Genomic DNA, 13029 nt, shown 5'->3' with positions numbered 1-13029 from the left:
ATATTGAAATATAATCAGACGTAAAAAAAGGAGGAAGATAATATTAGTCACCATGAAACCAGATGACAGATCTAAAAATAAAAATAGTCTCAAGGGATGAAACTGTCAGTTTTCATTTTCCTATTGGGTTACAAGTTAGAGCAGCCATTTAAAATTTGGTAAAGTGTATACACACATTCAGTCTTAATCAGCTTTGAGTCCTTTTCTTTGGAGACCATTTAATTTATTTCTTAAACGTGTTTTTAGTCTTACTGTCTTCATCTGGTCATTAATTTTATTGTTAAGAAAGATTCATTGAAGTATGTGTGTCATGTTTTATAAAAAACATTTAAAAAACAAATTTGCTTTAAATATAAATTAAAGCATTCATACATTTTATGGTTAACAGATATTTAAGCTATGGTTCAGGTCCCAAACGATTTCCATTGGTAGATGTCCTACAGTATGCGTTGGAATTTGCCTCAAGTAAACCTGTTTGCACTTCTCCTGTTGAAGATATTGATGCTAGTTCCCCATCTAGTGGTCCCATTCCATCACAGGCATTACCAAGGTAAAAAGTCTTTTTGGAACAAAATACAGCTGTGCAATCTGTATTACATAATGATGTCATTGATGCCTTTTGAAGAAGGTTTTATATGCATGTTGTGATTGATTTTAATGAACCCTAAAAAGATTAGATACACTTAGAACATTGTGCCTTCTGTGTGCTTTCTTATTTCATCGTTTTAATAGATTTTCTGGTTATGGATTGAATTTTTCATATTTTTTCTGTTCAGAGTTATACTTGAGGTTGTTTTAGTATGTTATCTGTTTCAACCTTTTGTCCAGAATAATATTGTTAAATTAGAATTTTCTTCTGTAATGTAGGCTGGTAAGTGTTAGCAAGGGAAGGTCTTGGTAATTTTGGTACACATAAGATTTGTTGTCATTTTTTAAGTAAATAAGATCAAGTGATTTTTACTATAAAGCCACAGTTTCTTACATGTAATAAAGTAGTCTTTGTATATTAAGGATATCATTAGGATATTAAATTAATCCACATCTCTATTTTGAAGATCTTTTCTTTTTGAAATTATAAGCCAGTTTAATGCAGTGTATTAGGCACAGTCTTTGTCCAGAGCTTCAGTTTGGAAAATTTAATATTTTCTGCTTTAAAAATACAGCACAACAGAACAACAGGGAGCTCCTTCTTCAGAATTGCCAAGCACATCACCGGCATCAGTAGGTGCCATGTCATCGAGATTGGTAATTCACAAACCGTTCACTCAGTCTCGGATACCTCCAGACTTGCCCATGCATCCAGCACCAAGGCACATTACAGAAGAAGAACTTTCTGTGCTAGAAAGCTGTTTACATCGCTGGAGGACAGAAATAGAAAATGACACCAGAGGTAAAAAGGTTTTCGTAGCGTAGTCACCATTGCCTCATGGATATGTATAAAGATACATTTGAAAATGGAAATTGCTCTGGATTATATATGTAAATATTATAAAGTATTTTCTTCTAGAAAGGGTTTTCTAAAAGATAAACTAGTCTGGCTTCCTATTTTTACAATCTTAATATCAGGTTCAGAGAGACTTAAAGGTTCTCCCTGGATTACTTAGCTGATTAATGCCATAACAGATGGTCTGATTTTCTCGTTTAGTGCTCTAAATTTATATCAAATGGATATTCACAGCTACTCCATTGGTGAAACATCATACAACATCATATCTTGTACATATAAATTATGTCTACCCTGATGTTTACACAGTGCGTTTAAGTGATAAAAATGTTCTTTAGGCCTAAAAATCATAAAAGTGAATTTTAATTTTTAGTGTACTCTAATGAGATTTCCAACTATGAGCAGTGTGCCAGCCTGTGATGAGTTTTAACTGGCATGTAGCAAAGAAAAAGGACAGTGCCCTATGGGGGAGGGGGCTGCGCATGTGTGGGCTGGTGTTAAGTTGCCATCTGTCCTTTCTTGGAAAGAACTCTCCTTTATTCTGAAGTGATCTCCTTCCTACTTCACTATTGTTCAGATGGGTTTTTTTTTTTAAATGAAGTGATGTTAATATTTTATGGTAGGTTTTATTGTAATTTTTTCTTACATATCAAAAATATAATACCCTATTACTGCCCCCAGTTTTATCCTAATACTAGGATTTTTAAAATTAAAGATTTAAATTTAAAAATAGCTACTGTTAGAACTATATTAAACAATATCAATTATTACATTTGTGTGCCCCACTTGGTGCTTTATAGACAATATGTAAATACAGAACAGTCCTAATTTAATAGTGAACAAATAGGATACAGTGATGACTAACAGCATTAGTAACTGTAAAGATTTCTCTTAGTATTTTTCATATATAAGTGATTTTTATATTTAAATTTAGTAGCATAATAATTAAGCACATAGGTTTCCCTGAACACTGTGCTAGTAGGTTTGGCATAATTTTCTACTGGACTTGGATTGTGTTTGTTTTACAAGATTACATTCAGAAGGTGCAAGCTAGGAAGCTTTTGACACCAAGGTAGCAGCACTAAGGCAGGAAAGAAATGAACAGATTTGAAATAGTCTTTGGAGACTACTGACAGTAGTAGACCATTGATGAGGGGTGAGTGGCAGAAATCAAGGATGATTTTCATAGTCATTCATAATGGTGTGAATAACTAAATAGATAGAATGCACTTTAGAAAACGGCAGACTGGTGGGTGAGCAGGTCTCCACCTCCAGGGAGGAAGTAGGAATATGATGAGTCCACTCTTGGCCATTTTAAATGCTTGAGGAGCTTGGGAGACATTCATGTGATAAGATTTGGACCTATAATAATACAGATCAGGTAAGAAGATTTTCCAGGACTCTTTACTCTTTTATTTATCCCTGTTAATATTAGTTGTTAGCATTATTTTTTAAACCATTGTGTAGTATTCCGACACATGAGCATGTTGTAATTTATTTAATATTTCTGTTGATACTGCAAATAGTGCTGGCCTTCTGTGTTCATGTTTATGCACTTTCATTAGTATTATATATTCTTAAAAGTGCCATTTCTGTTCAAAGTGTATATAATTTTAAATTTGACTATTTTAAAATTTTCCCCCCAAAATATTGAACCAGTTTACATTTCTAATGATGTGAGAGAGCTTGTCTCTCAACTTCCTTCCTAGCCCTGGGCACTTTTTCGTCTGGTAGCCTGTTAGTTGGGGGAAGAAATGGTATTTTGGTGTTTTACATTTCCTTAACTATGAGTGCAGCTTTATTTTTCTGTAAATTTTAGTGACATCTTCCCGTTTTTATATAGAACCATTTGTCTTTGTCTTTCTCTTACTGCTTAATAGAAACTGATGTTTACAGGTATCAACTTGGTGCCTGAAGTGTGTGCTGCAGATATTGTTTCCCCTGCTTGTCTCTGTCATTTGACTTCCTTTATGTTGGCTTTGCTTTTTTTTTAAATGGAGATTTTCTTAAGTTTGGGGAGGGAGTCTTATCTTTTCCTTTGTGGTTCCTTGATTTTCTGTCAGGATTAGGAATGCCTTTTCCCACTCTGAAGTTACTAATATTTTTTTGTAGTCTTTTATGGTTTGTTCCTGATTCTTTCCAACAGATTCAGACTGTAAGTCTAGTTATGCCATTATACTATAATTAACCATTTTCCTATTGATAGATATTAAGGTTGTCTCTAGTTTTTTTAATTATATGGACAGTGTAAACTGTGAACATCCCTGTATCTGAATAATTTTGTAGGATAGATTACTACTGGATATATAAATAATGAGTAATGGGATTCTCAGAATTTATTTCCATTGGTGATTATAGTGGATTTTTATTCAATTATGTGTCTGTATAGGATAAGTGGTAAAGTTATTTTATTTAAGTTTAAAGTTTTTCTGTTTTATATAAATAGGTAAGGGGTTTTAGTTTTAATTTTCATTGAAACCGTTTTTATGTATATGAATGAGGTTTAGTTTTACTGGTTCTGCACATTTTCTAAAACAAACATTGTTTTCTTAACTATGAACTTGTGCTGTATCTTTTATTAAGGAGAACTATACATATTTATTTTTATACAGACTCCAAATAATAGTGATTTACTGTTTTAGGATTTTTTTTTTATTCTCTTAACATAATGGTAGGAAAACCTTTCATCTCTGCCTTACGAATCTCACTAGAAACATACTTGATCTTAATCAGTAAATGACATCTTCTGTCCTTAGATTTGCAGGAAAGCATATCCAGAATCCATCGAACAATTGAGCTAATGTACTCTGACAAATCTATGATCCAAGTAAGTTAAACTTTGAACTAGTAAGCATTATAAAAATTATTTACATATTTTTATTTATCTTTATCTTAACCAAATTTTTCTTAGATGTTTTGTGATAAAATTGCTGAACTTAAGCCGTATTAGTATTTCCCCAATCATATTATATTCTTATACTGCATTTATTGCTTACTCTTTTTATTACTTTATAATAAAATTTATCAGAATTTTCTTTAATATTTAAAATAAAATCACAAGAATTATAAAATTATTTAAAGATATTAAGATTATGGGAAATAGTATAGGGCACAATTACATTTTAAGTTCTGGTATACTATAATAAGCCACTTTAAAATTCAGCCATCAGTTTATAATTGTGAAGATTTAGAGAAATTATTTGCTACATGTAAAAGTATTCATAAGTTCTTTGTTCAGAAGTAATAACTGAAATAAATCAACAAATACATGATCAATATTTTGAAAATCATCCTGTTTACACACCTGTCTGCTTTCCATGTCTTTAGTTTATCTTCTCCTTCTTTTATTATTTCATTTTTTTCAAACTTTTAATCTCAGCCCATTTTCTCTTGATAAGAAATACATACTCCTATGGTGTCCTCTAGTAACATGGTTTGTGGGTTTCATGGAATGTGGTACAATAGAGTACTAGACTGCCATTTAAATCCCTTCTGTTTTCATATTCAGGTTCCTTATCGCTTACATGCTGTTTTGGTTCATGAAGGCCAAGCTAATGCCGGGCACTACTGGGCATACATCTTTGATCATCGTGAAAATAGGTGGATGAAGTACAATGATATTGCTGTGACAAAATCATCATGGGAAGAGCTAGTGAGGGACTCTTTTGGTGGTTATAGAAATGCCAGCGCATACTGTTTAATGTACATAAATGATAAGGCACAATTCTTAATACAAGGTAAGAATATGAAATATATAGGGTGCTATACATTTTTAAATAAGTAGCCCTTTTGTGTGACTCCGGTCTCTGGCATAGTAAGGTATAATTCACCCAGAGGGTGATGGATATGATCAGAAAGTACTGTTGGGTTATTGTGAGTAAACTGGAATGAAAAAGTAATTGTGACTAGGGCTGAAAATTGGAATATATTTTGCATTCAAAGTAAACTACTTCTTAACTATTAAAAAACGTAAATCTCATGGGTTTCTCCTTTCTCAAAATCCTTTAATGACTATATCACACTTTGACTCGTGTTCAGGTTCCTTGCCTGATTTACAAGACCTCCATTTTCTGGCCCCTGATGGTCTCTCCAGCCTCATTTGTGATCATTGTCCATTTCAAACTGACATTTGAAATTCTCGTTGCATTCTGCTCACACCAAATCACTTCATTCATACATTTATGCATATATGTTCTTATGTTTTTATTTTTATTTTTTGCCAGTAATGTTCTTATTTCTTCTTTTGCCTGACTCCTCCTCATCTGTCAAGATTCAACTTAAGTGTCATTTGCTCTGCCAAGTTTTCTTTATCTGCCCAAAAGCAACCATCCTTGTGTCCTTGTGATGTGCCTCTGTCAGGCCCCTGCTGTGTGTTGGAATTGTGTGCTGTCTGTTCTTTCCCTCTTCACTTTTATCTGCTCAAAGCTAGGAACCATGTCATAACATGTCTTAATCTTTTTTAATTTTTACATTCTAATATATGTTTTCCATGTAGAAAATACTTAATAAAGTTTTGTCAAAACTGATAAAATCAACTTTCCTTTTGTATTTGATCATTCAGCAAAACTAGCTAGGCAATCCACTTGTGACTGAAAGCCAAAATTTATTTTGTGTGTATGGAATAGAAGTTGAGTAACTCTTTGAAATGATATTTATGCTGTGCTTTAAAAAATCTTATGTTGATTATTTTTCAAATTGCATATTGCTATACTTAACTGCCTCAGATGAAAAAGAATTTTTAGTTCTAATTTGAGCTTAATAAGTTCATGAATTATTTCTTCTCATTTTGTGATAGGTTTTACTTCATGAATAATTAGAAATCTGGTATTTTAACAGATAAAGTAGTACTACGTCAGTGTTTGAGTAACAATTTTGGCTTTATATCTTGTTGTATTTTTTTACTATTCAGATTAAAAATGAAATCTGAGACCATTACGTATAATGGAGTATGAACTATTTGCATCATAGTTTTTCTGAGCATTTGAGTTCTCTTTTAATTTTTAGGTAATAATTAATTTGCTAAATGGTAATAATTCGCACTTGAAATCCCATTTGAAATGCATTCTATTTTGAGCTTTGCATTTTCCATTTAATTCTTAATTTTATATTAGTTTTTGAAATATAATTTGCAGAGGAGTTTAATAAAGAAACTGGGCAGGCCCTTGTTGGAATAGAAACATTACCGCCAGATTTAAGAGATTTCGTTGAGGAAGATAACCAGCGATTTGAAAAAGAACTGGAGGAATGGGATGCACAACTTGCCCAGAAGGCTTTGCAGGAAAAACTCTTAGCATCTCAGAAACTGAGGGATTCGGAGCCTTCTGTAACAACAGGTTAGTTCATTTTATTAAATTGTGTTTTATTTCCAGTAACATTTATTATCGATATTTTATTAAAAATAAGATGCTTGTTGAGTAAAAAACAACCTTTATCTTAAAAGTATAAGGAGCTAGTAAAAATGATCTGAAACTCCATCACTCAGAGATACCCACAGGTCATAATTTAGTTTACCCGTTTGTGAGACACCACCATGCACCTAGACAGTTAGTTGATCCTTCAACCAGGTAGGGTGGGGTGCCAACTGCCTCTGCAGGAGAAAATCCTCATATGCTCTTATAGCTTTTTCATGTTAAAAGAGGTGATTCTGCAGACTCTTCCCTCTTCCTACCCTGTCTCTGTAATTGGGCTTGATCCTTCTTGGCAGGAAGCATGAAAAAGCTGTTGGAACCAAAATTAACACAAACCAGTTTATTAAAACTGTCAATAAAATGAACTCTAGTGATTTTATATTTGGGCAAAGTAACACTACTCCATATATATTTTGAGTATACTTAAACAAAATATATATACTTGTTTCATAATTCTTAAATCAAAATTAGCCAAAGGTAAATATTTTTTCAGTATAAGTGTGTATAGACCTATAAAACAAAAACCAATAAATGTATAAAAATACACTTTAAAATAGCATTTTAAAATTAGCTGATGAAATCAATAAAATATTTAGTGTAAACACTATACAAAAATAAAGAAAATATGTTCTAGCAAAATTGAAAATAGAATGTATTCTGACTTTTTTTAAGATTGATTTCATCATCACTGAATTATATGTTTTAGGACAACATATTTCCTACTGTAGAAAAAGTGCTATTTCTCTAGTAGTTTGGAAATGAGAAGAGATAAACACATTTTTTTCACACTCATTTGTCTCTTTTTTTATAACTCTGAATGGATCTTTTTGAATGACCTTTATTTTTTTTTTGCAAGGTCTGCATGTTTAGTTTTTAGTTGTTTATTAATTGTTTTAGGTATTTGTTTAATTTCTTTTACAGACAGATTCCCATTCAGCATTATCTAGGTGGGTTTTAGCATTGTCTTTTGAACTTTAGAAGGCATTATTCTTTCAGTGGGAGATTCACAATACCACAGTAGCCCTTGTGACCAATACAGGTACGCATGGCTCTATTCCGACTTGTAACTTATTATATAAATTGAGTAATTGAGTCTTTGGTATTAAGAGGCACTGATTTAGAACTTTTAAAAGACCAAGATAACGGTATAATAGCAGCAAAGATAATAACGTTTGGTATGTAAATGCAGCACAGAATATCTGAACAGGTCTTTCATCCGGCGAACTCTCCCATCTTGAGCAAGACTGCGCTTTCTTTCCAAGCATCAAGTGCCACTGTGTGGACCAGGTTTTGCAACAACTCAGTGTAATTACAGTGATTTTGTCCACTTTGGTAGGAAATGACATAGCTCAGCAGCTATCGAGAGGCTTCTGTGTTCAAATCACAGTGTAGAACCACATTGTATTTTATTTCAATTTCAGGCAATTCCTTCCCTTCGTGACTTCCTTCCTTGCCTTCTCTACCTACCCTTCCCAAGTCACTCTCCTGAAATTGCACAAGGCATAGGTACTGTGTTGTTCTTCCCTTAACTTTTCCATACTCCCTTTGCATCGGGCTATTCTCATTAGTCATGGAATAATGGAGCTGCATAATTGGCATAAGTGGTGGTGGTACTTAAGGACTCAGATAAAGGTAAATCCTCCATTTATTGGTTAAGCTGAAACTCTATTCTTGGTTTACCTATACTTTATGGAACAAAAAATATTAAATTCTGTAGTCTTTTTCATTTGGCGTATTTCTCACAAGACTCTCTAAATTTACAGACTTAACACATTTTATTTCTACCAAGTCAAGCTAATACATATTTCCACACAAGTGGACAATATTAATTCCTATCAGACAGGGCTCGCCAACTTTGCCCCAGCATTTATGTTTTTCACCTTCTGTTTTCTCTGAATAGAAGAACTGTTTTCTTGATTAGTGCATTCTACCATACATTTCATATGCTGTTTTGTAATTTTGAAAAATTAGTAGTAGGTATCTTTATATATTTTTATTTTTCTCCTTTTAGTATTAAAAAAAACTTGAAAAAATGCAAATATTTCAGAGAGGAGCTAGAATAACTAAAAAATAAGGAGACTGAAATGGTCAGTTCACATATAACTGTTCCAGACTGGGTTTTTAGAAAGCAGTGGCAATACTGTCTTAATAGGAAACATTGTGTCCCCCGTGGAAATGCTAGAAATATGCAATTTGTTTGAATTAATGGAAAGGAATGTGCTAACCATCAATTTGGGATGTGAGATTATTGTTTAAAAGATTGGTTTCTGTTAACTATTTAATCTTACATATCACACTAAGAAATTCATCCTGTGTTGCAGAGGAATTTAAGATATCACAGTTGAATAAAGAAATTATTACAATGTTTTTGGAACCACTTATCTACTATTTTTAGTAGACAAACTTTACTTTAATGACCATGTCATCTTTTCCCTATTTCTACTCACAGTTTTTTGACTAATTTTTTTAATTTTATATATTACTTTCAGAATATCAAAGAAAACCTGTATTTAAGGTCTCTTGGGTGTGCCCTAGGATTATGAGTGACTAGTGAAGTTATACAAGAAAATTATGCTGATAAAATCCATCAGAGTGATTTTCTTCCCTCTCTACAAATGTTCTTAGTAAAAGTGTAACCTAAGAGCTATTAAAATCCAATTTCTTCTGAGTGATATTCCAATAAGAATATAACTTACATAGTATTGATTAAGTCAGTATTTTGTTCCTCTTCTGCTAACATGTGAAATCCATAAGCATCACTTCTCTAGTATCATTCATATTCTTATTGCAACAACGTAGTAAATGATGGGAAAGTATTATTTGATTTATCTCATGCTACCTCCCTAACCAGCTCACTGCGAAGGACAGCTTACCTGGACCTTTGTGTTTGGAGATACAGCCAAAGTTCCTTGTTATAGTTATATGCATCAGAATTGCCTGGGGATATTTTTCTGAGTATAAATAGCATAACCCACCTAATACTTATACTTATCCCAGATTTAGGGATAAGTCTGATCCCTAAGACGTATTGGAATCAGAATCTCTGAAGGAAGGATCCAGAATATATATAGTTTTTTATAAGATCCTCAGATGAGTCAAGGTGTACCACAGATTAAGGCCATCAACTATATTTATAAAGAAATTAATATGAAGGAGAGAAGAGCTATGCCTGAATTATTATTTTACTTGTGTTAACTCCTATTTTACTAAAAAATATATTTGAACAACATATATAGCATACTCAAATTTAATTTTAAAAATGAAACAAAAAAAGACCGTAAAAATGGATAACATTGTATGAAATGCATACCGTAAGATTTCATAAATTTGTCTAGCAGTGTCATGCACAATTAGCCATGGGACTTTCCTACAAATAATTATCTAAAAATTAAAAGTAAGCAAATGTCCCAGGAAAATCCAGCTTATTTCTAAGAGTAAGACCTGGTACAAGGAGCAGTGTTCTTAGTATTCTCACATCCTTTAAACTGGGACTGTGTGATGTTCCTATTTAAATCTTTAGAATCTAGCACAATAATGACATATAGTAAATGCCCTTCCCATGTTTTTTTAATTAAATTCATTGTCTATGGAGATTTCAGTAATGAGTTTCCTCAGGATGATCCTCAGTATATGGGAATGCCAACATTTTATACATATAGCCAAAATTATTATACATTGGGGAAGTAGGCTAAAAATGTGTGGTGTAGATATAGCTCTGTCCTGGGTAAATTTTAGGTTTAACTAGTTTTTAAGCCTCTAAACCAACCCCTCTTGGAGATATCAAGTTGTAATTGTTTTTCATCTGACAACACTCAGCTACCTGGGGCAGATTCAGAAAAGAGAAGAGGTTGGTTTCATTCAGGGTCAGGGATTTTTGTCAGGTAGGCATGGAAAAGGATGCTGTGGCCAGAAGAACAACTAGTTTGCTCTCTTTGGAAACCTAGTCCAGGATTGTCATACAAACCAAATCCATGGGGTTTTTTTCTTTTGGTAGAATGCTAATGGTTTTCCAAAATGAGATTTCCATACTTATGCAATAAAAATTTACTATGAATTCTGTATTATAAACTATAATGGGTACTTTCTTCAGTAATTCTTTATTACTTTTGGATTCTTTTTTTTTTTTTGTAAAATCTGGAGGAAGTGCTGTGTGCTGAAGAATATATCACTTTCTGTAGAATAGTAAAATTGATTTATTGCCTAACTTTGAACGAGAAGTAAATACTAGAGTCATCGTAGTATAGATACTCTGATTTTATTAGCCATACAATTGATTCTTTTCTCATGAAGGACAAGCAGGTGAACCAGAATATCTAGAGCAGCCATCAAGAAGTGATTTCTCAAAGCACTTGAAGGAAGAAACTATTCAAGTAATTACCAAGGCATCAAATGATCATGAAGATAAAAGTCCTGAAACAGTTTTGCAGTCGGTAAGAACTTTTCTTTCAGCCTCAGATAGTAGCCTTGTGCACGAAAGCCCCCCCCCCCCCACCATGGTGGAGACTGTGGAGGAGATGGACCAGGAGTCGGGCGAAGGGGCCGAGGGCAGGCTCCTCTATCCGCACGAACAGTGACTGGGTGTCACCCGACTCCCAGGCTGTTGTTTTCTCAGCTGTAATTTAAAAAACGATTCTTTTTAAAAATGAGTTTCTATCTTCCTGTTACAGGATTATGGAAAATTACAATCCTAGACTAAATGGGTCATTTGGGAACTTAAAAAGAGAACCAGAATATTAGCATTACAAGTTGACCCTTGCACAGCTTTGGGGTTAGGGCCACCAGCCCTCCGAGCAGTTAAAAATCCACATATAACTAACTTTTGACTCCTCACAAGCCTAACTGGTAATATACATAGTCAATTAACAAATATTTCATATGTTATATGATTATATGCTATATTCTTACAATAAAATACACTAGAGAAAAGAAAACACTATTGAGAAAATAATAAGGAAGAGAAACTACATTTACAGTATTTGTTGAAAAACAATCCACGTGTAAGTGGACCTGGACAGGTCAAAGCCATGTTGTTCAAGGGCCAACTGTATTTCTCCTGTCCCTCAGGCCTCCCTCCATCTCTAGTCTTACTACATTGGAGTAGCTGGGAATAGGGTATAATGTTGCATGCAATGTGTTTAGCAATAAAATACTAGATACCCTAGGTTAGAGTAGTATTAGGATAAATATCTTGCAATATGATTTATGCATATTTCAATAGTATCAAATTCAAACATTGTCATAATTGCCATTGTAAATCTGTTGGTAATTCTCAGTTGTGTGTTTTTATAACAGTAAATTGAGCACATCTGTACTGCACTATGTTTTCAATGAATATGACATTCTGGGAGATGTTATTTCAAGAATATGGTATTAAAAAGCCTTTAGTTGCTGGAGACTTATTTTATTAGCACAAGCAGCTCTAATGCAGGTTTCACGATAGCTGCAGATACTTTAGTATTTGGAGATTCCCCTTCTAGAGAACTAAAGAGAACAGGAGGTACAATTTTTTACAGTTTTCTACTTAATATGTGAACTTAATTCAAACAATAACCTGCTAAATGCACTGAGGTCTTTAATATAAGACCTCAAGTAACCAAAATGTCCAATTAATAGGGTATTGTGTTATGTTTTGATGAATGAAATAATCAGAATTACTTTTCTTCATTTTTCTGTTTGAGTAACTTGGATTATATATCATCTTGCTATAAAAAAGTGTATTAATAAAGTTTTTTTGACCTATCCAAATTTTGCAAATGCTGTATAGACTCTAAATGAGCTTGAGATGAACACTTGCTAACAATCAAGTGCTTGTTGGAAAATGCTTCTTTCAGTATATCTAGATGTCTGATTCTCAAGGGATGGTAGGATAGGAAAACTGAGGGAGGGAAAGAAGGTGGAGAAGTAGGTAAAAGGTGAAGTATGCAAAGTCCTGCATATTTTTGCAAGAAATAAAAAAATCAATTTTCCAGGGCCTTTGCTAATTAGGATATTAATTTGTTAGGGTTTATGTTCTGGGTAATAAATATAATTCTTTACACTGGGATCAGAAAGCCAAAAAAGCATTACCTAAGTTAACATAGAATCATAACTCTTTGTCGTTTGTTTGTTTGGCTAATCATGTGTAATTTAAATTTACAAAAATCAACACTTAAGTTTTGATTGCATAGTTTATTAATA

At 33.0% G+C, this 13029-nt stretch overlaps 1 protein-coding gene across 6 annotated transcripts in view; it reads left to right on the top strand.

Moving 5' to 3' along the window:
- Positions 1–13029, top strand: part of USP25 (ubiquitin specific peptidase 25) — a 126804-nt gene that overhangs the window by 83384 nt on the left and 30391 nt on the right. For all 6 annotated transcript variants that reach the window (XM_045851126.1, XM_045851124.1, XM_045851122.1 and 3 more), the window contains 6 exons: positions 389–550; positions 1164–1390; positions 4201–4271; positions 4953–5181; positions 6577–6777; positions 11143–11282. In XM_045851126.1, the coding sequence (XP_045707082.1) occupies positions 389–550; positions 1164–1390; positions 4201–4271; positions 4953–5181; positions 6577–6777; positions 11143–11282 (1030 nt within the window). The remainder of the gene's footprint in view (positions 1–388; positions 551–1163; positions 1391–4200; positions 4272–4952; positions 5182–6576; positions 6778–11142; positions 11283–13029) is intronic.

Source organism: Phyllostomus hastatus, unplaced genomic scaffold (genome assembly GCF_019186645.2).
Source record: "Phyllostomus hastatus isolate PE091 unplaced genomic scaffold, TTU_PhHast_1.1 phas_contig_86, whole genome shotgun sequence".
NCBI classification, from domain to species: domain Eukaryota; kingdom Metazoa; phylum Chordata; class Mammalia; order Chiroptera; family Phyllostomidae; genus Phyllostomus; species Phyllostomus hastatus.
This window is presented reverse-complemented; position numbering and strand designations above follow the sequence as displayed.